Consider the following 27,798-nt stretch of genomic DNA (forward strand, 5'->3'; position numbering starts at 1 on the left):
CGTTTTGATTTAAGTTTTCTTATACTATGCTCTTTTAAAAGTTGCTTCTTCAAATGTATTTTTCTTAGTATATCATATATTGATAAATTGTCATTGTTTGAAGATGTTGATTGTAGTAGTGTTGTAAATTTTTCTATTTCTTACTGCCCTTTGATTCTGTTAATACAATTTTAGTTAATACAATTTTAGAATTTATGTTTTAAATTTTAGTAACTTAAAAATATGAAAAATTAATAATGTTATACTAATCTAATAGTAATAATAGGGGGAACAAAAGAAAATTGAATCACAATCACTCTTTCTTTAGTTATACTATTTATTGATATAAAACGACATTTTCTTTATTAAACATATAGATGAGAGCAGAGAGCAAAAGGCAACGAACAAATGAAAGAGATATGCAATAGATATCAAAGAGGGCACCACCTGATGTCAGTGTTGTCATAATACTTTGTTGTTAACATCTCCTGCTAACATCTCCTCTCAAAGTTTATGTTTCCTCCCAAAGTTAAGTTTCCTCCATATTTCATTGCTCATCATTAAATACGAGACCTAGAGCCTTGGAGCATCGAATAGTTTTGTTTGTTGTGAGACCTTTGGTTAGTATGTCAGCTGGCATCAAATCTGTTGACATGTATTTCGGCATGATTCTACCTTGTTCGTACATATCTCGAATAAAATGATGTCGTACATCGATATGTTTTGTGCGAGAATAATATGCTCGAATTTGAATCAATTTTTGAGTACCTTGATTATCGCTGTATATTGGTGTACCATTGACAGATTGTCAACAGACCAGTCTGTTGTAAAATTTCCTGTTGATATAAGGTTTCCTTTGATGATTCTGACAAAGTCATGTATTCAGTTTTAGTGCTTGATAGAGTGACAGTTCTTTGTTTTCTTGCTTCCCAGGATATTGCCGCACCAGCTAATATGAAGGCATATCCAGTGTAAGATTTTTGTTCATTCTGGTTCCCGACCCAATCATCAGTCACTCCAAATAAGATTTTTCCTATCCTATATTCAATGGCAGTATCTAATGCACCTTTTAGATATCGTAAGAAGGTTCTCTATCGACAGTTTTTGGTTTGCATAGTGTACAATTCGTTTCGATTAGTGTGACTGCTGGTTTGCATTGCATCATTCCAAATCTTTCCAGGATTGTTTCTGTATATCTTCGTTGACTCAAACGTACTCGATTTTCTTTTTCAAAATTTTGGAATTCAATACCTGGGCATCGACTGACTTTACTTAGATCTGTGACGGTGCACCTTTCCCGACGCCGCGGATCGGCTCGTCGGAGTCAGGGTTCGGAAGAAGGGGAGACTCAGGCTCGCAAAACCACACGGATACTGGTTAATATAAATCTTTATTATAAAAATCAACTTACACCTTAACTTTTTACAGCTAATTACATGAGGATAATGTCTTAGGTACTAGTCGGGACAATGAACAGACTTAACTCTAGTACTATACACGGAGTCGCGTCTCGATCGCGAAATCGCAATCACGAACACGCCTAAATCTAGGTATTTACTCGGGATCGCGTTTCGATCGCGAAATCGCAATTACGAACACGCCTAAATCTGGGTATTTACACGGGATCGCGTCTCGATCGCGATATCGGCGCGGTCGCGGGTCCAAAACTCTAAAGGGGAGGTCGCGTTCAGCGGAGCACGGACCCGGGACCTAGCAGGACCTGCCGACCGAGGTCGACCCGTCCTCAGGGTGGCGTACACGGGTGCCCCGTGGTACGCCGGGATACTGGACGTCGGTAGCAACCGACCGGGCCCGGTGGCAACCGCGCTCTGGACCAGGGGAATTAATCAGGGTCCCCCCCCCCCAAGTATATCTCGCGGACTAGCACGGTTCGGAGTCGGCGGATAAGCGGAGCGTTGTCGGCCGCGGAAAGGAGAGTCGGCTGGGGGTCGAGGATAGCGGGATTATCTTTATTTACAAATAGGTCGTAATTCTAAGAGCCGTAAGAACGGCTAGTATTCCGCGTGTGGGTGGTCGTTGGCTCGAGCAGCGGTGGCCCTCCTTCGCCGTGGTTACGGTCGTCGTCCGGGCTCGCCAAAGTGGCCGTCCTCCAGAGCCGTGGGCTCGGCGGTCCTCCAAAGCCACGGATACGGCTATCGAGAGCGGTGAGGGCGGCTGCTCACCAGGAGCCGTGAAAACGGCTGTCCACCAGGAGCCGTGAAAACGGCTGTTCGGGGCTCGGAATGGAGACCTGGACAATCCGGACGTCGGTTGCAACCGACCGAGTACGGGAGCACCCGTACCCTGGACCGGGTCGTCGTGGGTCGACAGGAAACTCCTGGTTGTCGGTTGCGACCGACCGGGCACGGTAGCGACCGTGCTCTGAACCAAGAGCAAGGAAGAAGGAGCTCGGTAAGCTTCGAGTACCCAGGGTGCGCCCTGTGGCTTCGAGCGTCCCGAAAGTCGAGACAGGAATAGGTACTGGTCTGCCGTAGTGGCCGCCTTATATACCCGGCTGGCCATCCCCACGCGATATTCTCACGCGGTCATGCGCGTAATAGTGGGGTACGCGGCGATTATCAATCCACGGTTCGGGCGCGGTACTCAATCGGCAGCGCTTGGCGCCAAATTGGCGCCGCGCGGATGTTGGCGCAGTAACGGCCTTGCCGTTACAGATCTTTCTCAAAAACCTTGGCCAATGATTTCATCTGTTTAATCTAGCTTAAATTGTTAGATGCCATTAATATGTCATCAACATAAATCACAGCTAGTATGATGTTGCTTTTGTTTCTTGCGAAGAACATATATGGATCTTGAGAGAACTTGCATGTTGCAAGTGTTTCAATTCTAGTTAGTTTCACTACTAGTTTTTTGTTCCATTCAACACCTAATTGTTTTAATCCATAAAGTTCATCTTAATAAACAAACTTTATCATCTTTTTTAAGTTATGTCATCCATTCTCGTGATGTATTCAGAATGTTTATGTCGTGGATTATCTGCTAGCTTTGTCCAATAGGTTGTCCTGATAGTATTTTGTTAAATACTTTCGTCAATCCTTGTGGAACGTTCGTCAATTCATATAAACGTTTTCTTTTAATTTAGATATACAGTGACTACATCCATTTGATGGATTTCAAGTCCCAATTCTGCTGACAATGTTGCTAAAATTCTGACTGACGTAACTTGTGCTACAGGTGAATACGTCTCAAACAAATCTTCTCCTGGTCTTTGAGGACAATTTTTTGCGACTAGTCTTACTTTCTTCTTTCCAAACGTTGAATTTTGGTTTTCTTTTGTTTTAAATATATATTGATTTCTAATTATCTTTCTGTCTCAATGTTTCTTCTCATGATTTACCAAGTTTTATTCTATATTTGTGCCAAAAGTTCGTCTAGGGCTGCCTCCCAGATTTCTGCATCTTCTGCATCTTCTGAAATTTTCGTTTCTTTTATTGTCAAGGGATCTTCAGTCAGATTTACAAATTCGCATCTTTCTAGCATACCGTTGTCTTCGTTTTCAGGATTTATTTCTTCTTCTTGATCTTCTTGAATCATTGAATCTTGAATCTTTTTTTTGATCTACCTCGAAATCCGGATTTTTCCAGCCGCGACGTGTCTTTAAGCCTATTTGATCAACGAGCGACAGAATCCATCCGTGGCAACGGCATTGACGCATACCCAGATAGCACATGGACGTCATTCATAAACTCAGAAAAAAATTTATATTTAATTATGTAAATATATAATTATGTACGGATTAACTTAATTTAATCATATATAAAAAATTGTTCTTTATTATATATAAATAAATAGCATTATGTATCTTTTATAACATATAAAACAAAAATTCTTTGACTTAACAAAATTAAATGATATAATAAAATAATATAATTTATTTTATATAAAACTTTACATAAAATTCATGTAAAAATTTTATTTATATTTATACTTGCTTATTGCACTCTACATTTTAAATAGATAATTTAAAATGTAAAGTGCAACAAACAAGTTTAAATAGGTACCGGATTATTTTCGTTTATTGACCGACTTTACTTGTCCGACTTATAAAATCAATTTAATATCTGAAACTCTTGTATTGAGATCAAAAATTAAATAGAACAGTATATTTTTAATCTTATTTGTTGTCTCTTTGCAAACTTTATATAATTCTTATAACTAAAACTTAAATACGAGAAAGATAGCGCATCGCACGTCACATAGCGGTAAACGAACGAATTAACACATCCTTGCGTGCGCGAAACTTTGACGTCCAAGATCGGACATTTTATGGACGTCCAAATATTGGCCGTTAACGGATGTCCCGAATCGGATGTACGATGAACAGTCATTTCATGTCCATGGACGTGCGGACGTAAAATAAATGACCATAGAATGTCCTGTGCTGTCTGGGTATTCTGTGGAGAGAGCATTCACACATTTTTCAGCCTAACGAATAATTGCTACAAAACAATATTCGCAGACTAGAAAAATATATGAGGCACAAGTGGCTGGATCGGGAATCGAATCCGAGTCTTTCGCTTTCTGGGTAACTGCTCTAGACTACTGAACTATGCAAACCTCACACCTAATACTGTTTTTTAACACAGTGATATGCGACTCCAAAGCGATGTTAGTATCTCACTTGATGGATGCAATGCCGATTGCCATGGAGAATCCCTGAAACATCACTTGCTGATCAAATAAGTAGGTGGAGGTATTCGCGTGCTGGCTTCCGACTGACCTTCCGTATAAAACGGCATGCACACGACGAGCACAACGCCGTAGAGTGACCACATCCCCCAATATTCCTTTAGTATATACTAAAATCCCCACTGTACCAAATAGCAGTGGTGGATGGACTTTAATATAGGGCCGGGGGAGGCCTCTAGACCTGTGGTGTGTGTAGAGCACTCAGTCTTCTTTTGATTCCGTTTTACTTCATATATTCGTTGAATTGCTCGTTGAAATATTCTGTTCCGTTGTCGGATTAGAGTGTTTTAATTTGTTTGCTGATGAATATTTCTGTCATTTGCTTGTATATTTAAAATTTTTCCAGGACTTCTGATTTGTTTTTAAGAAAGTAGACTTCACTCCATCTTGAGAAGTCATCGATAAAGGTTACATAAAATTCTCCACTATAAGATGCATGTCTAACAGGTCCACTAACATAACTATTGCGGCATAACATAAAAAAGATCGTGCACGACTAGGCTTTCGTAATGCCTACAAAAAAAGTGAAATTCGAGACGACAGTCAAGAATATTCCCCGCTGATAATTTCCGTCCGCGGCCTCCGCGATCTTCGTGATGCATGCGCGTTGTCGTTTCGTCGATGGGCGACTCTAAGGCCCTATGATTCATGAATCGGGCGACTTCGGCTTTTCCGGGAATTGACGGTCAGCGACGGAGTTAATCGCGGGGTGACCACCAAGCGAAAAACAGGTCATTATAAAGGCAAATTCGAAAGATAAAAAATATAGTATAGAGATACAAGGGTTCACATATAAAAATAAAATCAAAATAGAAATGAAAGCTAAGAACCCAAGCTAGATAGAAAAGCGTATCAAAACGAATTTAATTGGTTACAGGAAAAATTTGATTATTAATAGACAAGCAAAAAGCTGTCATAATACAAAATTCCAAGAGGTTGCGCAGAGAATATAAAGAACAACAATCGCATACAATAAATACTTTACAGACGTTTCGACTCTCTCCGAGTCATGTTCAGTGTAGTAATAATATAATTGAGATCAAAATTACAATGTCGAGCAACAATAATAGTTATATGAAGAAATGATACTCGCAATGAAAAAAAGATAACAAAGAACAAAAAGCTCGCAGTAAAATAAATAATTTACATGCTATAACGCAAGTCGCAGATACATAAAAAAGCAAATAAAACGCATGTTGCAAACGCTGCAAGAACACGTGCTCACCTTGTGTATGAGCGCAGAGATGCATATAGAGAGATCTGTTTTTTGCGTGCTACTGAGGCGTCTCTTGTCCGCAAAGTACATAGATGTTTTCCTGGCTATATTACTAGAAAGTTCTGTTATGCCGGGCGCGGCACAGGTTGTGGAGTAGCCGGGAAATTCGAGTCAAGTCCTCTGTTTAGTCCACAACGGTGCTTTATTATAAAATAGTATACTCTCTATAATTGTATAATCTCTTACACAAATAGATTCTCGTGTTTTGCTTTTAGTCGGTTTTTTTATAAGTCTTCTTTCCTTATTATTGTCCTTTCCTGTATCGCTTCGTTCTTAGATTTAGAGCGTTTAACTTCCTTGAGTGATTCGTCTCACAGTATGGCGGTTAGCCCTCGATTTCGCACTATTTATTGATTGATTTATTATTAACGACTGTCCGCCGCGGATTCGCGGTGGACGGCTTTTATTCCCTCGATTTTGGGGGTGTTTTGGAGGGGATCGCCTAGCGACATGACCATGTATGGTCATGGAGGTTTTTTCGTGACGCCCAAAGTCCAAGTGCAAGCGAAGGAGGTTCAAAGTTGAATCCCTTCGTTAGCGTTTTCGCGTTCCCGGTGAACGTCCTTATGCGTGGTTCGCTGAGTTAGCGATTTTGCGCGGTTTTCGTGAATATTCTATTAATATTATCAATGAAATAATAAGTTATAGTCTTTCGGATTATAACAGTTCTTTACAAAACAACGAATGTTCTTTCAACGCTTTGAGAGACAGTTGAAATTTGACAGAGAGAAGAAGTTACATTGGATCTCTCACTCTTCGCGTTCCGTTGATTCTTCCTTTTCACTCCTAAAATATTTTTGTGTGATTTCATTTTGTTCGGCTCCTTCTTCCCATCCCTATGCTTTGAGGTCTCTGTCCTCGGAATCCCAGCCCCCTCCTCCATCCTCCCATCTGTTTTCTTTCTCTCCCATTCCACATCCCTCTTCTCATTCTTCTCTTAACATTAATATAGATCCTGTTCGTTTTCTTATGAATTCTTCTTCTTTGGATGTATTCAATACTCATAATAAAAAATGGTTTGTCAACCTTTCCTCTGTTTCTCTACCAAAAAAAGAAGTTTGCCTTCTCTTACAGCTAGGCGACAAGTTCAGCCTTCCTCGTGGCCACATTAAGAGACGTTCTTTAATAGACTTTATTAAATTTTTTGAGCATAATGTTAGCGGACTTCCTTCGGTTTCTGTGTCCAATGGTAGGTCCTATGCTTGTCACCTGATTTCCGAATCTCTTTCCTCTCTTCCGGTTCTCTCTGGTACGGAGAAGAATTTTTTAGCGTGGTCACGTATTACTGAGAGATTCATGTCAGAGCATGAGATTCATGTCCTGAGATTATTGTGACTAGAGCGGATAAGGGTAACGTCACAGTTGCTCTCGATCGTACCGAGTATCTTCGCAAGATGAACGTTATGTTAAATGACCGCAATACTTATGCGATTGTGAAGAGGGATCCTACTAACAAGATTTCCATTCGTCTCATCGATTTTGTTAATAGGTGGAGAAAGAAGGAATATATTTCCGTTCCGAAGGCTAGATTTTTACATATCAGTGACGGCGTCCTTTCTAGAACTTATGGTCTGGCAAAGATATACAAAGTTGACTGCCCGCTTCGTATCATTGTTTCTTCAACAGTCCGCTGCATCTTCTTGCTTCCTTTTTGCATAGTTTATTGTTTGACAATCTACCTGCCCCTTCAAGTAGGGTGATCAACAGCTATAACGTGGTTGAAAAGCTGAGAAACTCAAAATTGCATGTCCACCATAAACTTTTCTCTCTAGACGTGGTTTCTCTTTTCACCAACGTTCCTTTGGATTTTGTTATCAATGGCATCGGAAAACGGTGGCACTTTCTTGAAAAAAACATTAGCTTGTCCTATTTTGAATTTTTACGTTTAGTTATGGACTCCACTTATTTTAGTTTTGACAATGTTATATACAAGCAGATCTATGGCAGTCCCCATGGGTTCTCCCCTCTCTCCTATTCTGGCGAAAATCGAATCGTCTTACAAGATCTAGAAGATTACGCTTTATCTCACATCTCCTGCCATATTCCGTTCTATCTTAGATATGTGGATGATGTTGTCATGGCTGCTCCTAGCTGTCTCATCCTCGACATCCTTAAGATTTTTAACTCCTTTCACAATAGGTTGCAGTTTACTGTCGAAATTCCTGACAACAATTCTCTGATTTTTTTAGATATTACGATTTTTAAATTGGATGACAATCACTTAGATTTCGATCGGTACGCTAAACCTACTTTTTCGGGAAGATTCTTAAATTTTTATTCTCAACACCCTTTGATTCACAAGAAGGAGGTTGTTGTTGGTTTGACAGACAAGATTTTCAAACTCTCGTACCCTAGATTCCACACGTCAAATTTTGAAAGATTGATTCGTATTTTATTGGATAATGGCTACCCTCTCAGTTTTGTTGTCAGAAACATTTCTGATAGACTAAAATTTTTGATTTCCACCAGTAATACTGCTCCTCTTAACTCTCCCTCCTCTACCTCCCCCCTTCTCTTTCTCCCCTCGAGCCTCCACTCCTTCCTTCTTTGTCCTTCCCTACATTAAGAATATTTCAGATAAATTTTTTCCTTTTGCTAAATGTTGCGGTAAAACTCTCGGATTCCGTATTACGAACAAACTCAATAAATTTATATGCTTTACACAAGGATAAGCTTCCGTTAGAACATCGAACAAATGTTGTTTATAAGATTAATTGCATCAATTGTGATGCATCACATGTGGGTCAGACTCGAAGAAAACTATCTACCAGAATCAAAGAACACAAAAAAGACATCTATAATAATGATGATAACTTAAGCGTAGTCTCGCTACACAGATTAACAGGACATGATTTTGATTGGGTTAATATATCTGTGCTCGATGAAGAGCCCTGTTACAAGCGTAGATTAATTTCAGAAATGATCCATATCGCTTCGCAAGATTTCAGTTTAAACATCCAGAGTGATAACGTTAATTTAGACAAGTCTTATGTAACTATGTTAGAAAAGTTTTTCAAATTTTCCCGCTCCCAATCTGTATTGCGCTAGGATTCCAGGTTTCCTTCTCCTGCGTTTCATGGCTCCTCTTCCTTTCCTTGATGTTGGTCGCACTGCAATCTTTCTTTCGTGCCGTTCGCTCCATTTTTCGCCACGTTGCGTCTGCCGCTTTTGCTACTTTCTTTTGCGGATTTTTGTGAATCTCTGTATATGAATCTATATTTTTGCCGGCGCTCTTCCACTGAATTTTTTTTCTCATATGATACTATATTGACTTTCTGCATGCTTGCTTGCGGCTTTGAATGTGTTGCTCTGTTTGTTCTATTTTTACAGATTTGTCACTTTTGTGTGTGAGGCTTCTTTGATTTTGGATGGATGCTGCTTTCTGCATCATTTTTTGCAACTTTTTATGTTAGATCGTACACGGACTTGTGTTCCCTGATTTACGATTGATGCCTTACATAACCTTCCACAACAGATCTCCCTATATGCATCTCTGCGCTCATACATAAGGTGAGCACGTGTTCTTGCGGCGTTTGCGACATGCGTTTTATTTGCTTTTTTATGTATCTGCGACTTGCGTTATGGCATGTAAATTATTTATTTTACCGTTTTCTGCGAGCTTTTCGTTCTTTGTTATCTTTTTTCCACTGCGAGTATCATTTCTGACCGTATAACTATGTTGCACGACATTGTAATTTTGATATCAATTATATTATTACTACACTGAAGATGACTCGGAGAGAGTCAAAACGTCTGTAAAGTACTTATTGTATGCGATTGTCGTTCTTTACATTCTCTGCGCAACCTCTTGGAATTTTGTATTATGACAAACTTTTGCTTGTCTATTAATAATCAATTTTTTTCTGTAACCAATTAAATTCGTTTTGATACGCTTTTCTATTCAGCTTGGGTTCTTGATTTCTATTTTGTCTTGATTTCTATTTTGATTTTCGAAAGATAATCAGTTCTCGCGTTCCGAGTGATCTTCTAGGTATTGTCGCGATCCGGGTTCGTATCCCGAGGCGTCATCGCGATCCAGAGATATCTCGAGGCTTGTCGCGAGCAATAAAACCACACGAGATTGAGTATATGATACGAACTTGTACTATAACACAAAATCTTGTATGAACATGAAGCTTGTAAAGTAAACAAAATAAACGAAACTGCAGAATGAACACGAGATTATTGATACTGAACTGAACAATCACTGTGTACAATCTCCAGTATCTCGCTTGTTTGATTTTCTTTCGATGTTGGAAACGGAACTCTGACTCATTTTTCACGTATATATACTTCGCAGTCTTTCAATTTTTTAAATGAATTTTATTTTTATTCCGTAGACTATTCCTTTTTCGATTATACAGGGTGAGTCTGATAAAACGTCCACCGTGTTTTTTCTCGAAAACGATAAGAGATAGGTAGAAGACATCCATTATGAAAATTATAGGATTGTAAGTATGGGCACAGACTTTGATGACCTTGAATAACCTTGAATGTTCGTTTTTTACATCAAGAATTTAAAAAAAATTTTTTTAATAGAAAGGAGTACTAGTCACTTTATCAATAGTATTTAATGAGCTTAATAATTTTTGTATTATAGTTTTTTTCGAAAATTCAACCGTTGTCAAGGTATTGACAACAAATAAGTCAAAATGAAAATTTGAAATAAATTTTTTTATTATTTCTAACTGTACTTACTGTAGTACACTTACTGCTGTAGTACAGTGTAATAAGTGTTCATAATGTGCACTACGTTGAGCCAGGCATGCCTGTAGTCTTCGCGGAAAGCTTGCTTGTGTTTCTTCCAATTCCTGTGTGGTTATTTCGCGAAAAATTATTTTAATTCTTTCTATTTTCTCGAGTGATAGGACATTGAAAATAGGCTAACTCTTCCCCATAGGTAAACATCCAAACGTGTTAAGTCGGGTGATCTCGCAGAAAATAGTACAGGATCACCTCTACCTATCCATTTGTTTGAAAACTTTCTGTTGAGTTCTTGTCTCGTATTTATTCCAAAAGGCCAGTCGGAAGCCAGTATGTACGCGAATACCTCCACCGGCACTTATCAGCAAGCGACCTTTCAGGGATCCTCCGTAGCAATCGGCACTGCATCCATTGAGTGAGATACCAACATCGCTCTAAAGTCGCAATCACTGTGTTAAAAAGCAACATTAGGTGTGAGGTCTGGATAGCTCAGTGATTTAGAGCTGTTGCCTGGAAAGCGAAAGATTCGGGTTCGATTCCCGATCCAACCACTTGCGCCTCACATATTTTTCTAGTCTGCGAATATTGTTTTGTAGTAATTATTTATTAGGCTGAAAAATGTGTGAATGCTCTCTCCATAGGATATGCGTCAATGCCGTTGCCACGGATGGATTCTGTCGCTCGTTGACCAAACAGCATAAAGACACGTCCGACCTCCTCCCACATACATCCTTTTCTCTGGTTATTCAAGGTTATCAAAGTATGCGCTCCTATTTATCCTATAATTTTCATAATGGGTGTCTTCTACCTATCTCTTACCTTTTTCGAGAAAAACACTGTGGATTTTATTAGACTCACCCTGTATATTTCATGTCCTGATTCTTCAGATGACCCATTTTACAATGCCATTTTTCTAATTTATTTCTCGGAAAACATTCAACATTAGCATCATTCTTTAGAAATTTTACTGTATAACCATGATCTGTTACTTTTGACACTGATAACAAATTGGTCCTAAGGTCGTAAGTAATGTATAATACTCTGTCTAATTTCATAGTTTTCTCCATTTTTCCGTCATTGATATTTACATTTACTTTACCGACCCTACTTATTTTTGTCGAATCGTTATTCGCAAGACTTAAAAATCTGTCGATTTGTTTAAAATTTTGAAATAACTTTTTGTTTGCACTCATGTGTGATGTGCAACCATTATCTAGACACCATGATTTATTTGATTGTCTCAACATTCAATAAGGCCACTTCCTCACGAACCTCTGCTGCTTTTGCTGCCTCGGAGTCCTCCTCTTCGATCTGGTTTACGCGTACGCGAGCACCACGTGCACAACAATGTCTAGCAAAATGATTTAGTCCACCACATTCATGACATTTTAAATCATTTATTTGACTTTTTCTTATTTTCGCTTGCTCGTGATTATTTGATTCGTACTGTTCACTTGGCGAGGTTGGTTGCGACTGTTTTTCCAATTTTTATTTCGCGGCTTTTAAATATATCGCAACTGTCTGACTGATGTTTTGCAAACATTGCATCTTGTTGGTTACTTTCTTTGGTCTTTCTTGATTCTGCTTCTTCCAGTATTTTTATTTTCTCGGGTTTAGGTAGTTCATCTCTGGATTCCATCGATACGCGGAAATTTTTGCACGATTCAGATAAGCTATATAATAATAGAATCGCCAATAAATCTTCGTTTATTTGCAAACCGATTTTTTCTAGCCTAACTTGAAAAAACTCTGAAATGTGATCTCTGACATTTCCTCCTTCACTCATCTTTGATAAAGTTATATTCTTTAATAACATAGCTTTTCGCACTGGACCTGACGATCTATGGTTACATTCCAAAATTCATTGGCAGTACTGAAAATCTATAGTTTACGTGACGTACACTATAAATTTTCAGTACTGGCAGTGAATTTTGGAACACAGCCTATATATATTCCTCAGCTTCAACCATAATTCCCGCGACATGATCGTCCCTTTGCATGTTTTAATTTTGCTGGGCTGATATTTATTAAATCAAGTCAAATCAAAGGCTTTCGCAGTCTGATCTTTCGTTTCGTTTCGATTCTTTCCATTTGGTTATTAATGTCTTGATGCTGTTGGTTCTAACTTCGGAATCGTTCTGTTCACATAACCAAGATTTTTTTATTTAAACGCTTCCATTTGTATACTCTACGTGTCATAATTATCTATTCTCAGTGATTTGATTGATAAATGCGTCGTGGTCATTTTTAATCAACAGATTTTTCTATGTTTACGTAATAATTATTTTGACGTTTGGACGTTTAACCTCACTTTCGGCTACAACACAAAAAGTACGTTATATGTATATCTGGTGAGACCCGGGCCCATAACCTGTTATATTAATCTAATAGTAATAATAGAGTGAGCAAAAGAAAATCGTTGGATCACAATCACTCTTTCTTTAATTATTGTATACTATTTATTGATATAAAACAGCTCTTTCTTTATGTTACACATATAGATGAGATTTCGCGGAGAGAGCAAAAGCCAATGAACGAATGAAAAAAATATGCAATAGATATCAAAGAAGGCATCACCTGATGTCAGTGCCGTCATAATACTTTGTTGTTCTAACAAATAATAATATTAAAAAATAAATATATTAAAATAAAAATTAATTAAATATAAAAATAAATAAAATAAAATAAAGATATTAAAATAAAAATATATTTAAAAAAATTAAGTAGATTTTAAATCTTTAAAATCTACTTAATCTTTAAAATTGGAATAATATACTTCTATTTTTGAGTCACGTTCTTCTGTACATTTTTGCGTAAGAATTGAAAATAACAGGATTAAAGTCTCTTATCTGCAAAAATCAAAATTTAATAATACAGAAACTTACATGATAAAAATACATACATGATAAAAATACAATACACACAAAAAATATGTAAAAATATGTACAAATATATAAAAATAAAAAACTTACATATTTTAATCTCTCAATATGTATTGCGACGTTTCTTCAATCAATTTAAATTTTTTGCGACACTCCTCGAGGTGTTGGATGGGAGCGTGCGCGAGGGAGCGAAAACGCCGTCAAAAAAAAATAGCGAAATTAATGTACTCGCGCTCGGAGGAACAGGGATGGAGGGCGTTCTCGCGCGAGCGGAGCGGAGGCCGTTTCGATATCTCGATAAGACGGACGCCAGATGCTTTCACGCATCAGTTTTCCACGAAACGGCAAAGAGCGCGAAAAATGATAGCCTGCTTCGCCACGGGCCGACTAGCTCGCCTAACGGTAGAGGGGAGGGATTTTAGAGAAAGCCAATTGATAATGCTTCACTAGTTCAAAATGCGACAAACGAAAAGACGGATATCGACAACCACGAGAGACTAACACTCAAATAAATTATGTGAGTTTAAGAAAGAAATATAACAAATTTATTAATAGAGAAATAATATAAAAGAGAAATGTAAAAATGAACTTGAATAACAAATCAGATTGAAAACGACGGTTCACAATAAATTCAAAAAATAAGAAAGCAAAATACATAATCAAATTAATCCTGGCACGAATAATAAGACGGTATTTACAGCAAATGTCCGCTCGAAATCGACAACCAAAGCGAGAGCGCTAAGACAATCCTGTCGTTTATCCGAGCCCGTTTTTATGGCCGGAGTTTGCTGGACTGAACGATACTTTGCAGAAGACAAAGGATTTTCGACACGGAAATATTCGCGGATAATATTACCCAAAACGTATCTTAATTTCGGCAACCAGATCGACGACTTATCACTACAGTCTTTTCCTCGCAATTTCCCAGTTCACGATTCTAAACGACAGCTTAACAGTTCGACAGCATATTTAATCATAGATCGAAAATAATTAATAATTTTGCGAAGACAGAGCTCGGATGCGACAAGCGAGCGATATGTTCGATATTCGATAGCCGACGGCGGCCGGAGATTTTTCTCTGCCGGCGGTTCGCCTCTTTCTTCCGCGAAAACAGCTCAGGTTTCACTCTTGATCGTACTTTGGCGATTATTTCGCACCGCGACAAATTCGACAGACGCAAATTATCATTTATTACGCTCTATTCGACGGCGTAATAAGCGCGACAAAGACGCAAATATTTTATTATCATTTATTACGCTCTACTCGACGGCATAATAAGCGCGACAAAGACGTAAATACTCTAACGCACACAATACGATAAAATACATTAAACGCTCACACGCACACTTAACAATCGACGACGACATCCACGCAATCAGACACCAAAAATCGCCCCGAGATAATTTACGGGAATATTCCACGCGGCAACGACAGCGATACGACAACATGGGCGGTATACGCTTCTCGCGATCCTTCGCGCACGCGGTCGATATTCGGCGGTCGATAGCTACGCGTAATGAATACCTCGAAACCCGGAGAGAGACGAACGTTGCCTTATCAATTAATGCCTACAATTTTCCGCTTTTCCTCGGTCGCTCGCCTCCGATCGCCCGAAAATTCACAAAATATCGACGGCTCGGTACCGAGCCTGAAGCCTGATACCGAGCCGATAGCGAAACACGAAAATGGCGACGGTGGCAGAACGGCCGGCCGGCAGACTGAATCGCGTATGTGGCTCACAATAAAGAGATGAGCAACCTCACCGATATGAGTCCTCATACTGGGGATGATCCTCGGCCTCGTCCTTCACAGGTATCTCGACAACGGCAAAAGCTTTTACACAAAACGACAACAAGCGACTAATTAGGTCGAGCTCCCGCACCAGAATGATCTGTGGATCTCCGCATCCAGGGTCGATAGCGGCGTCAATGACCGTGTAGAGGGGTGCGCAGCCCCGCGGCCAATCAGGTCGCAGCACGCGAGCAATCCCGGCGCCTCGCGAGTTGCGAGGTATTTCGGCGCCTGGCGCACAATGGCCTTAAATCAAAATTTCGCTGTCGCGGGCCCATGTTCAACGGTCCGGTGGAGGCTCCTCCCTTCTGCGGGGGAGGTAGCGTCGATCAGACCTTTGCTCTGCCTTGTCGAAAAGAGGTGATGTTGCCCCCATGGCGTCTGGTTACTCGATCTTTCGGGCGCTATTTCGTCCCCCGCTGGCTGTCGAGAAGCGCCGCGTCGTCAGCCGTGATGTAAGATCCCTCGATGCGCTCCTCGCCCTCCGAATCTTCTCCGGCGGGTTGCCCGAAATTCGCTCGATACAAAAAATGATAAATAAAATTAATAAACACGAAAAACATAATAATATTGCTCGTCTCTCCGGGGAGCTCGATAATGTTCTCTCGATGTAGATTCTGGTGCGGCCGCCCGGCTTGCGCCGCGTTAAAATTATCGGGGCGGATGGACGCGCGACAGGACGGCAACGTCACAGTATAAATAAAATCACCGTTAGCTTTTTTGCAGATTTAAAAAAACAATCATTATTAAAATGTTGAAAACAAGTTCTACTAGATTTTGAAGGTTTCCAATTTAACTTATTCCCAAATTGCATCCAAACTTCTCGTTGTGATCCTTGTAGGAAACCTTTTACAAGCAAACTTTATTCAAATTAATTACAAAATTAAAAACAATTTTTCTTGACAATATCATTATTAATTACATATCCTTTTTTTATATCAAATATTTTACTTGAGAAACTAACCTATAAGCTTATAAAAATATTATCTTATGTTATTTAGAAATAATGAAACACAGCAAGACCATTATGATCAATACTTTTAGAATATCCGCAAATACAGCAGCAAACCATTTTTTAATTTAACGAATTACTTGTTTATTAAAATTACTTATATATTGAATAGAGTTCTAACTGCATTATCACTACTTGTTACTACTTACTGCTACATACCATCTTATATTCGTGAGATGACGTTAAGTCCACTATAATGAACACAGTGTGACGTAATCGGTATCATCTCCCACTTTTAAAAATCCAGTAAATGCTCCTTTCTCTACTTTTCAAGGTTACTAAACATCATTGACCAATGATGTTTATTAAATCATTGGCCAATGATGCTTAGTAACCTATATAATAGTGATTATATTCTTCGAAGGAATAACTATGATTAGTCAATGACACTCATAAAGGGAACACCAGGCAGTGGAATCAGCAATTTAGTTCAACTTGAAATATATTATAGTTCCATTAAAACCCATTGATTTTATTTATTTGTTACGCAATGAAAATTATAAATAATTATTATTAATTAATTTTAAATTTTTTATGCAATAAACATTTTAAAAAAGGAAAGTAGGCAGAGAAAATAATAAGAAAATTTATTTTTTTTTATAAACCTCATTGTATGTAAAAAAAAGACTTTTATTTTTAATAAAAAATATTATTCATAAGCATTTGATCAATCAAAATAAAATTCACAAGAGTATTTTACATTATTACAGTTACACTTTTAAAGTAACATTTAATAAATTGTAAATAAAATCAATGAATTTTTAATATAATAATTTCATAATTATAACATTAATTTGTATGTTAAAATGCTAAAAATATATAATATAATAATTCGATTCAATGGATTAAACAAAAAAAATTCAAAAATCAAAATCTGAAAAGATTTGAAGCGACAAGCAGTGTATTAATCATACGCTTCATGCGCTACGCTATGCCGCTTCCTGAAAATCTGCCTTTTCTGCTTAGCATAACGAGCATATAAATTTTTAAACACGTTTTTCTCGTGAATACTTGAGAGGTAGGTATTATTTTACGACGAATTAATAGGAGAATGGAATTATAATATATTTTAAGTTGATCGGTGATTCCACTACTTGGTATTTCCCTTGCTAATAAAAACGTTTTAATGATGTATAATAAGTCATTAAAACGTTATTAAGACATCTTTAGATGACATCATGTTTACTGGATTATCTTAGAGCGATTAGCCCGTATCATTCGAAAATAATTTCATAATTTAATGACAGAATGATGTCATAATTTATCATTCGTGAATGCTCCAAATGCTTGAGTGATAAAATCACTTTGCGTGTGTACATGAGAATGACTGAAAGCTGAAAGAAAATATATATACGCAAAAATATATTTTTTGGGGTATGAATTTTTAAGATTTTGATTGCATCATTTTCGAACTGATTGCAATTGGAATCTTATATTAATATTATATAAGCAAATGCCATTAATTTTCTATTATGGTTTTAGTTCTAAAAATATCTTGACAGAAAATGTGATACGAAGAATTCCTATGATACAAAAATTGCGGATAAGTTTTTCAATAGTTGCGTAATGCTCTTGATGTTAGTCTGAATTTCTTTTATACTTAGCACCGCGCCGCTACTGCATCATTTGATTACGAAACCAATTAATTTTTTTGTTTTGTGAATTGAGCTATCATTATGTTATATGAAAATATTATTTTTTGTATGCAGATACAAAGCAGGTTCTACGATCAATGTAACTGTTCGCCTTACAGCCAGTCACATGGGTTATTTCGAATTCAGTGTTTGTCCATTGAAAACAGAAAAGGAATTAGAAACAGACGAATGCTTCGATCAACATTATCTCTTATTAGCGGATGGTAGCGGCCACAAATTCCCTATTAATGGGGCAAAAGACTATGTTGTCAGACTGATTCTACCAAAAGATGTCACATGTAAACACTGTGTACTCAGGTTAGTAGAATTAAAAATGTAATTTAATATATCCAATAATATGATAATTATTTAATTATTTAATTATATGATAATTATTTAATTGTTATTTATTACTGATGTATTAATATTATTATAGTACATTACTTAGCATATTAAAAATCGTTTAAATCTTAAAATTCTTTTCATTATTTTATATATAAATATTTTAAATTAGAATTATCAAAATACTTACAGTTTACAAAATATTTTATAATTTATACTAGTTATGATTTAAAATGAAAAACATTTTGATTTCTATTCGCTTTTAAAATCATTCTAATAATTTCCCTATAATCGTTGTTATTACTTGTCGAATGCTTCAAATCTTTGAGAATCTATTCCTTCTTTTTTTCCCATTTACTCCTTTTAATTAAAAATTTATATCCATTGTCTCTCTCTCTCTCTCTCTCCCTCTCTCTTTCTCTCCACCAATTTATTTCACCCATTTATATCTTAATATTTTCTACAACATGCCTAAGACTTACCATACAAGGTTCCATAACTCATTACGTTACATTAAGTATTAATAATATACAGTGATGGGAAAAAGTTCCGGGACGGCTGGATAATTTGAAAAATACGCATCACAGAGGAAAATGACCTAGACAAAAGTTGTAGGATTTTTCCCGGACAATCCGACGGTGACCTTAGATTTGACCTTGGATAGTCATTTGAAGGTGATGGAATTGTTAATTGCAAATTACATATTTTTTCTTAGAAATAACTATGTGTTTTCTTTACACCAATTGATTCCTCTCATTATTTTGTACATAAAAGTATGAAGGTAAGATAATCGAAAAATGAATGGTTTACTAGATATTTTATGGTTTATGTAAAATTAAGAAATTATTTCAAGCCTTATAACTCAAAAAGTACTTAATAAAAAGGTACTTAATTATAGTGTTTTGGAAAGCTCTCGAGATAAGCTACAAGAATATGCAATGAAAAATAGAGAGTTCCATTTAAGAAATTGAAGGTAATCTTTATGTGACCTTCAAATGACTATCCAAGGTCAAATCTAAGGTCACCGTCGGATTGCCCGGGAAAAATCCTACAACTTTTGTCTAGGTCATTTTCCTCTGTGATGCGTATTTTTCAAATTATCCAACCGTCCCGGAACTTTTTCCCATCACTGTATATAAACTTAACTCCGTAACTTAACTACGTAAACTTAAACTTCAATGCAGAGAAAATCGTAACGTAGAAACAGTAATGCCCGTTTCTACTAACACGGTTTAAGAAGATAATTTCTAGTGACATTCAATTAACGTAAGTTAACCTGATTCTACCGATTATTAACTCAGGTTTAAACATACATAAACTTAATATATAAGTTTATATTGAGCCAATATTGGCCGTTTAGAAGTAGTTGAACTACGGTTAAGAAATATAACTAGCATTTTCAATAATTTCAAACATGACATATAAATAGGAGTGCTCCCCTCCCCAATCACCACTTCGCTGTGCGCCACCATTATGTTACAGTCAGACCACCTTCGCCGTCGTGTGCTTCTAGCCACGCGCATTGGCCGATCTTCTTTATTTAATTTTTCGTTAATTATTGCGACAATCACAAAAAATAGAGGTCCTTCCTTCTTAATTTGAGCCAATCTACCTCCTTACTTTGTTAAGGTCAAAAATTTCCTGCCACCCTGTATAGTTCCATTTAAATCAAGTTAAACTTGATTTGACTTCTAAATTTGGCCCCTAGATCAAATTCAAGTTCATCACTAGATGCGTATTTTTAAACATCAAAACTTTTATATTTAAAATTTTTTTCATAAACGTTATCCTTTCAAGTCCGGGATATCCATCTTTCTAATATTTATAGTATCCACATCCTGTAAATTCTATATACAGGGTGTCCGATTCGTGAGGGACCAAACGAAAAGTGATGATAGATTGGGTCAAACTAAGAAGAATAGTCCTCTACCATTTTGCAAAATTCGCAATAATTATTAAGTAATGAGCAAAAATGTACATACATATACATACATGCATACATATGTATGTATGCATATATACATACATGCATACATACATATGATGATAGATTAGGTCAAACTAAGAAGAATAGTTCTCTACCATTTTGCAAAATTCGCAATAATTATTAAGTAATAAGCAAAAATGTCTCGGCGCATGAAAAGCGGTAAACTGCACGCGAACGGCGAGTAACGAGCGACACGTGACATATGATACCGTGCCGAACACTATTAAAAAGTATTGTCTTTTCATAACATGATAAGAAAATTAGCGTCTACGAGCCACAGCGGATGGTAATGCCTAAAAGTTCTTTTTAATTGTACACGAAATTTAAACGAAAACACGGCATATGTATATATTTTACTTGGCGCATTTAACCAAGATATAGATTCTCATTTTTGAGAAATTCTATAAAACCCTCTTTACCCCCCTGAAGATACGTAGACGAGAAAAATATCGGGGCGAAGTCGCTGAATCGGGAATCGAACCCGAGTCTTTCGCTTGCCGCTGTGGCTCGTAGACGCTAGTTTTCTTATCATGTTATTTAATATATAACGAGCCTAATTCCTTTCGATTTAGTTTAATTCACGCGTAGCTGAAAAGAAATTCGCGTTTCATTTTCCATAGTTATAAACAAATAGACGAGAGTGATATCGGTGTGGGGCTGAATAGCTCAGTGGTAAGAGCAGTCGCCCGGTCTTTTCGTTTCTTCAATAAAATGATGCGCTATCATTTCCGCACCACCTTGCGGTAGATAGTTTGATGCGTTTTTTTTTTGGTATTATCATCAATTTTTCATATTCGCAGATTAATTTAAAAATGAAACAACTATAGTAAATATAGAAAATATGCACAAAATTCTTCGTGCAATATCGGCGGAATTTGTCTTATCCCGACAATATTTTGTGGACCCACAAAGCGACTTTCACACCGAATGGCGTGTAAAAAAAATTAAAAAACGCACCAAGTTATCGCAATGTGGTGTGGAAATGATAGCGCATCATTTTCTCATCGAAACCAAAGAAACCAAAGAAACGAAAAAAAAATTTTTTTAATACTGTTCGGCGCGTGTCGCTCGTCGCTCGCCGCTCGATACGTGCGGTCTATCGCTTCTCATGCGCCGGGACATTTTTGCTTATTACTTAATAAGTATTGCAAATTTTGCAAAATGGTAGAGGACTTTTCTTCTTAGTTTGACTCAATCTATCATCACTTTTTGTTTGGTCCCTCACGAATCGGACACCCTGTATATAATATGTATACATATAAATATGATAATTTAACAAAATTTTCATACATAAGTTTTCAATATACTTTATTATAGATTTTCAATATACTCTTTTATAAAATGAGACGAATAGTAATAAATTTATATTTGTTTCAATTTTAATTCAGATGGAACTACCGCACCGGAAACACTTGGGGTACCTGTGAAGATGGAAAACAAGGCATGGGTTGTGGTCCACAAGAAACTTTCAGAAGTTGTGCGGATGTCTCTATTGTAAATTAAAATAAGCTGCAACTTCATCACATTCGAAACCTAATCGTATTTCAAATTAATCTTCTTATTATACTTTACGCCATTTTAAAATCGACTGGTTAATATCATATCAGCTACACTTCCATAAGAGATAGCGTTGAAACATGTAGGGCAGAAATAACATCTCGAACATTTTCTTTTTTATCTGGAACAAGAATAGTAAGGCTGAAACTAAAGGAGAGGAATAAATATCAATGAATGTAATATATATGATATATGTCCATTATATTATATGCTTGCTTCATTCACATGTTTCCTTCATTTAGTTTAATTCTTACATACAGTACTCTCCACAAGTTTAGAAACACTCTATAAAAGTATACAATAAAAAGAAAATAACTTTAATTTCTTTGATATTTGCCGAATGCTATATCCTTCTTCTTGTGAAATATATCTTGACTCGCAATTCATATGGAATCTGGCATGTCGGGGCCATTTTTAACGATTGTAGTAATTTTTGTTATTTTTACAGAAACTAAAATCAAACTGCACTCAAATGAGTTCTTATCACTCTGATGTATGTTTCTAATGCGCGCAAACATTACAGGCGTATCACTACAGCATCTGATATGTAGCACTATTTGGCAGAACAAATCAACGCACGAAATTTAACTCCGAGTAGTTCGGTGCTGCGTTATAACTATTCGACATATTTTCGACATAAACAGACGTAACACTGTCCTAGATAAAAATATATATCGTCATTTAAACGTCTTACAATATATTCATATGAAAATCTGTACAGATCGCTGCCATGCGATTGTCTATTCGTAAAGTGCAAGGTGTTTCCAAACTTGTGGAGGGTAGTGTATGTCTATAATTAATATTTGTATGTATGTTTATGGTTAATATTCATAAAAAAATCTGAAGGAGATATTTAAATTTTTAATTGAATTAATGAGAAAATTTCTGATTTGTATACCAAGATTTGATTAATAGTGGGGTATATAAGAATGTTTAATATTTCTATTAATTATGAAAATAAAAAAGTTTGCTATATAAAGTTATATTTCTTTTTTTTCTTCCTTCGCAATAAGAAAATTGGAATATAATTAAATGTTTTTCAAAAAATAAGACATTACAAATTTTATATAAAAAAATGTTATATAAATGTTTACTTTAGGTTACATAGTTTTACTTAGGTTACACAGTTCGAAAAATTTTGATTCTGACATATATTGTACAGAGTCCCAAAGTATACTTAATACACTGTTTGAATTTTACGACGGTTCTCTCTTCGCTTCTGAAATACCTAGATAATACATGCACGTACCATTGATGTCCAGTGGATGTCCGAGTTCGGACATTGGGACATCCAAAAGACGTGTGAATTAAGTTCAACGAACATCCATTGAATGCCCATAAGGCGTCCATTTGTCACAACTTCGGACGTTCAAAATAATACTAAAAAAAAGACCTAAAATGGACATCGTTTTCAATGCTACTCTTCCAAATTACTGTTGAAATAAACATAAAAAATTCATAAACTCAGAAACAAGTTTATATTTAATTATGTATAATTATGTAGACATAATTATGTATGGATTTTGACCTAATTTAATCATATATAAAAAATTACTCTTCATTATATAATATTTATACATAGTACAATGTCAATGTGTAATAATTTACGAGATTTAATTATTTCAAGTTTTCATGTGCCTAATGTATTATGCCGGTAGAAAGAAACATTAAGTAGTGTTTGTAATCGAGTAAGTAATTCATGTCATCTTTTTTTGTTAACATTAAATAATTATGTCTAACAATTGTCTCTATAATATATATACATATACACACTGTTATAGTCCGAGAGACTATAACTTATTATGTCATTATAATAGAACATTCGCGAACCGTGCAAAATCGCCATCTCAGCAAACCACGCGCGAGAACGCTCGCCGGAAACGCGAAAGACGCTAACGAAGGGATTCGACTTTGAACCTCCTTCGTTTGCATTTGGACTTTGGACGCCACGAAGAATCCCCATGACCATACATGGTCATGTCGCTAGGCGATCCCCTCCAAAACACCCCCGAAACCGAGGAAATAAAAGCCGTCCACCGCGAATCCGCGGCGGACAGTCGTTAATTATAAATCAATCAACAACTAGTACGAGATCGAGGGCTAACCACTATACTGTGCGATAAATCACCCGACGAAATTGTTAAACGCTCTAAATCTAAGAACGAAGCGATTAAGGAAAGGACGATTAAGGAAAGAAGGCTCGAAAGAAACCAACTAAAAATAGGATAAGAGAATCTATTTGTATAAAGGATTTTATAATAAAACGTTGTAGACGAAACGGCCCGAAAGTTTTGGTTGCGACACCCGGCTACCCCACACCCCGTGCCGCGTCCGGCACAACATAATTGGTGGCAGCAGTGGGATAGCCGAGATCGAGGACCATCCTGGATCCTTAACGCCTGCAACAAAAAGAAAATACAAAATTAATAAACTGGAAAGAGCAACTGCTATATTAAAGCAGATAGTCTCAACCAGCACGCAACACACACGGACGACAGTGATAAGGAAATCACGGCCAAGCAGCTGAAAGCCGAAAGGAAACACCAGCGCTCAAGGACCAACGTCGATCCACGGCCAAGGCAACGCAACGCAGACGGACAACGCATCGCCGACGGACAGCGCACCAACGCGGGACAACGACCCACCAGCAGCATCAACAGTCGAGCGATACGATAAGCGACCCGATAAGTTACGACCATGCGAATCACCGTACTACTACTGTAAGTCGAACTTTATTTAAATGTCAGCACCGTCAAAACAAGTAAAATTTAAGAGTCCGCGATTTCTGAGCGTGCCAGCCCGATTGGCAAATAGATTCGGAACTGTAACTCCGATACGAGTAGCAGAAGAAGCTGCTCGCGATATTCGTAGAAGCGTGCGGAAAAATTTAGAAAAACATTATTCGAGTTCCAATTCGTCTGAGGAACACGAACCGAGTAATAACGATAATTCGGTACAAGACGGACCAAGTCGCGTTACAGTACGAAGAAATTATTCACCGATATCAGTTGATATTAGTTTATTCGAGCCACGTGCGCAAGTGAATATGGAAAACGAAGCCGTCGATAGAGAAATCGAGCGCATGCGAGCGCAACAGGCCGAACTAAACGCAGCCGCGGCCTATGAGGACGCAGGTCAGCCGGCCGAAGGAACGAGTAACGTATTACTCGCCGAACTCGTACACAGTTTCCGCGAAATGCAAACCGAAATGCAGTACATGCGCGAACAAATGCGAGAGATACAAACCGCACAAGCAAATTTAAACGAAACGCGAGTAAATGCAAACACTGTCCCACTCGACGTAACGTACGGACGCACTCAACGCGATATACGAAACCGACGTAGCGCAGCCCCGCACTATGTATCATTAAAAGAAGCGCGAACAATGATTCCCGAGTTTGATGGGACGACGCGACATAGATTACAAGAATTCTTAAACGCTTGTACGTACGCGGTACAAAATATTAATCCCGCGGACGAAGAATCGTTAATACAAGCAATTTTATATACTAAATTAAGAGGTAAAGCCATGCAAGATTTCGAAACGCGAGATATCCAGACATTTGAAGAATTAAAAACACAACTCAAAACTTGCTATCAAGCGAAGCAAAGTACAACACACTTACAGATAGAATTTAATTCTTTAAAACAAAAGTCAAGCGAAACCGCCCATGCATTCGGCCAACGTGTCGATACGTTAGCCATGAAACTATATGAGTCCATGGTGGAAGGAGAAGAACGGCTTCCTTCATTTAAACAAGCAATACAAGAAACCATTAAAAAACAAGCGCTAATAAATTTTCAAATCGGATTACGCGATGAATTAAAAATTCTTGTGCGATCACAAAGATATACTTCGCTCCAAGAAGCGATAAATGGCGCGAGCGCGGAGGAGAAGCTTATCGGCCCGTCTGTAACACGAGCATCCGGCTTCTCCTATAAAAATAAATTCGACTTGAAAACGCGACCAACCCGAGAAACTAACATACAATGTTATAAATGCGGAAAATCTGGACACTACGGACGCGATTGTCGAAGCAGTAATAAATATACATTACCAAAACCGGAAAAATCCACGAGAATAAATACTTTGAATAAATTTTGCAAATATTGTAAAAAGACAGGACACACCCGCGAGGAATGCTGGAGCCTGAACGGACGTCCTAAAATAAATAACACTAATAATAACCGTAATTCTAAGTCGGTTAATCAAATAAAACATAAAGAAAACGATCGTGAGCAAAGGACTCCGCATAGACAGAGAAAAAAGAGCACCGACTCCCCAAGTGATAGCGAAGAAGAAGAAGAGGAGGAAGCGAGAAGGAAACAACCGCGACCTGCCTTAGAGTATTGCGTGACGCATATAAAAAACACGCACACAGCCAAGGACGAGCTACTGCAGGTATCACTACCAATCCGTGAAGTAAAAGGCGAAACGATAAATATGCTGTACGATTCCGGATCAACAATTTCCCTAATTAAATTGAAAAATTTAAAGGACGATACACCTGTATACGAAAAAAAAATTGCACTCACAGGAATCAGTGGACATAAATTATACACACTAGGGTAAAATGTACGCGACAATTATACTCAACAAACGTGCTATCAAGCATGCATTTTATGTCGTAAAGGATGACATAGCAATAGAGCATGAAAGAATTTTAGGAATAGATTTCCTTAAAAAACAAACAGCAGCCTGCGATTACAAACGAAACCAAATAAAAATAAAGGATAGTATATTAAAATTACATCCATGCAGAAAAATAATTCTGAAACCTCGCAGCGAGACAATTATTAAAGCAGCTGTAAATCAGAATCATATAGGAATAGTCCGAACAAGCGAAGCAGCCCCAGGATACATATATTGGAAACGGCCTGGTGGAACAATTTTTCATGTCCTGTGAGTATGATAAACACGACAGACAAAGAGATCGAAATATCCACTCCAATAGTCACACTAGAAGACATGGAGGAAGATACAGAGCAAATAAATAAAATAGAAACAAAAGGGAAGGCTAAAAATACTTTCTCGTAAACAACAAATTTGACAACTACTGCGAACTCAACATTTAAATAAAGAAGAAAAACGAACACTGTTAGAAATCTGTGAAGAATACAATGAAATATTCCATCTGGAAGGAGAACCACTGACATGCACCGCGACGGTCGAGCATGAGATAAGCACGCGTGCCGACACCGCGCCGGTGAATGTAAAACCATACCGATTACCCGAGAAACATAAGGCGGAGGTAAATCGGCAAGTACAAGAAATGCTGCAAAATGAAATTATCAGGACAAGCACGAGTCAATGGAACGCACCATTATTAGTAGTGCCAAAGAAAGCAGATGCATCAGGAAAACTGAAACTCCGAGTAGTCATAGACTTCGGAAATTAAATGAATTAACCATAGGCGACTCATTCCCGTTGCCTAATATTACTGATATTCTAGACCAACTGGGAAATGCAAAATATTTCAGTACATTAGATCTAGCATCAGGATATCACCAAATCCCAATGGCTGAAAAAGATAAAAATAAAACAGCTTTCTCAAGTCCCTACGGACATTACGAATTTAATCGAATGCCGTTTGGATTAAAGAATGCACCAGCGACTTTTCAAAGGCTGATGAAGTGTTAATGGGAATACAAGGACTTAGATGCCTAGTCTACCTGGATGACATCGTCATATACGGGTCAAGTTTACAAGAGCACAACAAGCGATTAAAAGAAGTTATGCAAAGACTGCGAAAAACTCACTTAAAATTACAGCCAGACAAATGCGAATTTTTACGCAAGGAGGTAATATATTTGGGCCATATTATTTCCGAAAACGGAATATCTCCAGACCCATCAAAGTTAACAGCAATAAAAGAATTTCCGATGCCGAAAAAAGTCAAAGATATTCAATCCTTCATAGGATT

General features: G+C 37.3%; 1 protein-coding gene across 1 annotated transcript in view; it reads left to right on the top strand.

Annotated features, from left to right (window-relative positions):
* LOC105249386 overlaps positions 1-22,789 on the top strand; it is a 41,752-nt gene extending 18,963 nt beyond the window's left edge. The window contains exons 3-4 of the mRNA XM_025406851.1: positions 18,064-18,306; positions 21,706-22,789. Of these exons, the coding sequence (XP_025262636.1) occupies positions 18,064-18,306; positions 21,706-21,820 (358 nt within the window). The 3' untranslated portion in view covers positions 21,821-22,789. The remainder of the gene's footprint in view (positions 1-18,063; positions 18,307-21,705) is intronic.
* The last annotated feature ends 5,009 nt before the right edge of the window (positions 22,790-27,798 follow it).

The sequence above is a fragment of the Camponotus floridanus genome, unplaced genomic scaffold, assembly GCF_003227725.1.
Source record: "Camponotus floridanus strain SB8 unplaced genomic scaffold, Cflo_v7.5 scaffold159, whole genome shotgun sequence".
In the NCBI taxonomy this organism is placed as follows: Eukaryota; Metazoa; Arthropoda; class Insecta; order Hymenoptera; family Formicidae; genus Camponotus; species Camponotus floridanus.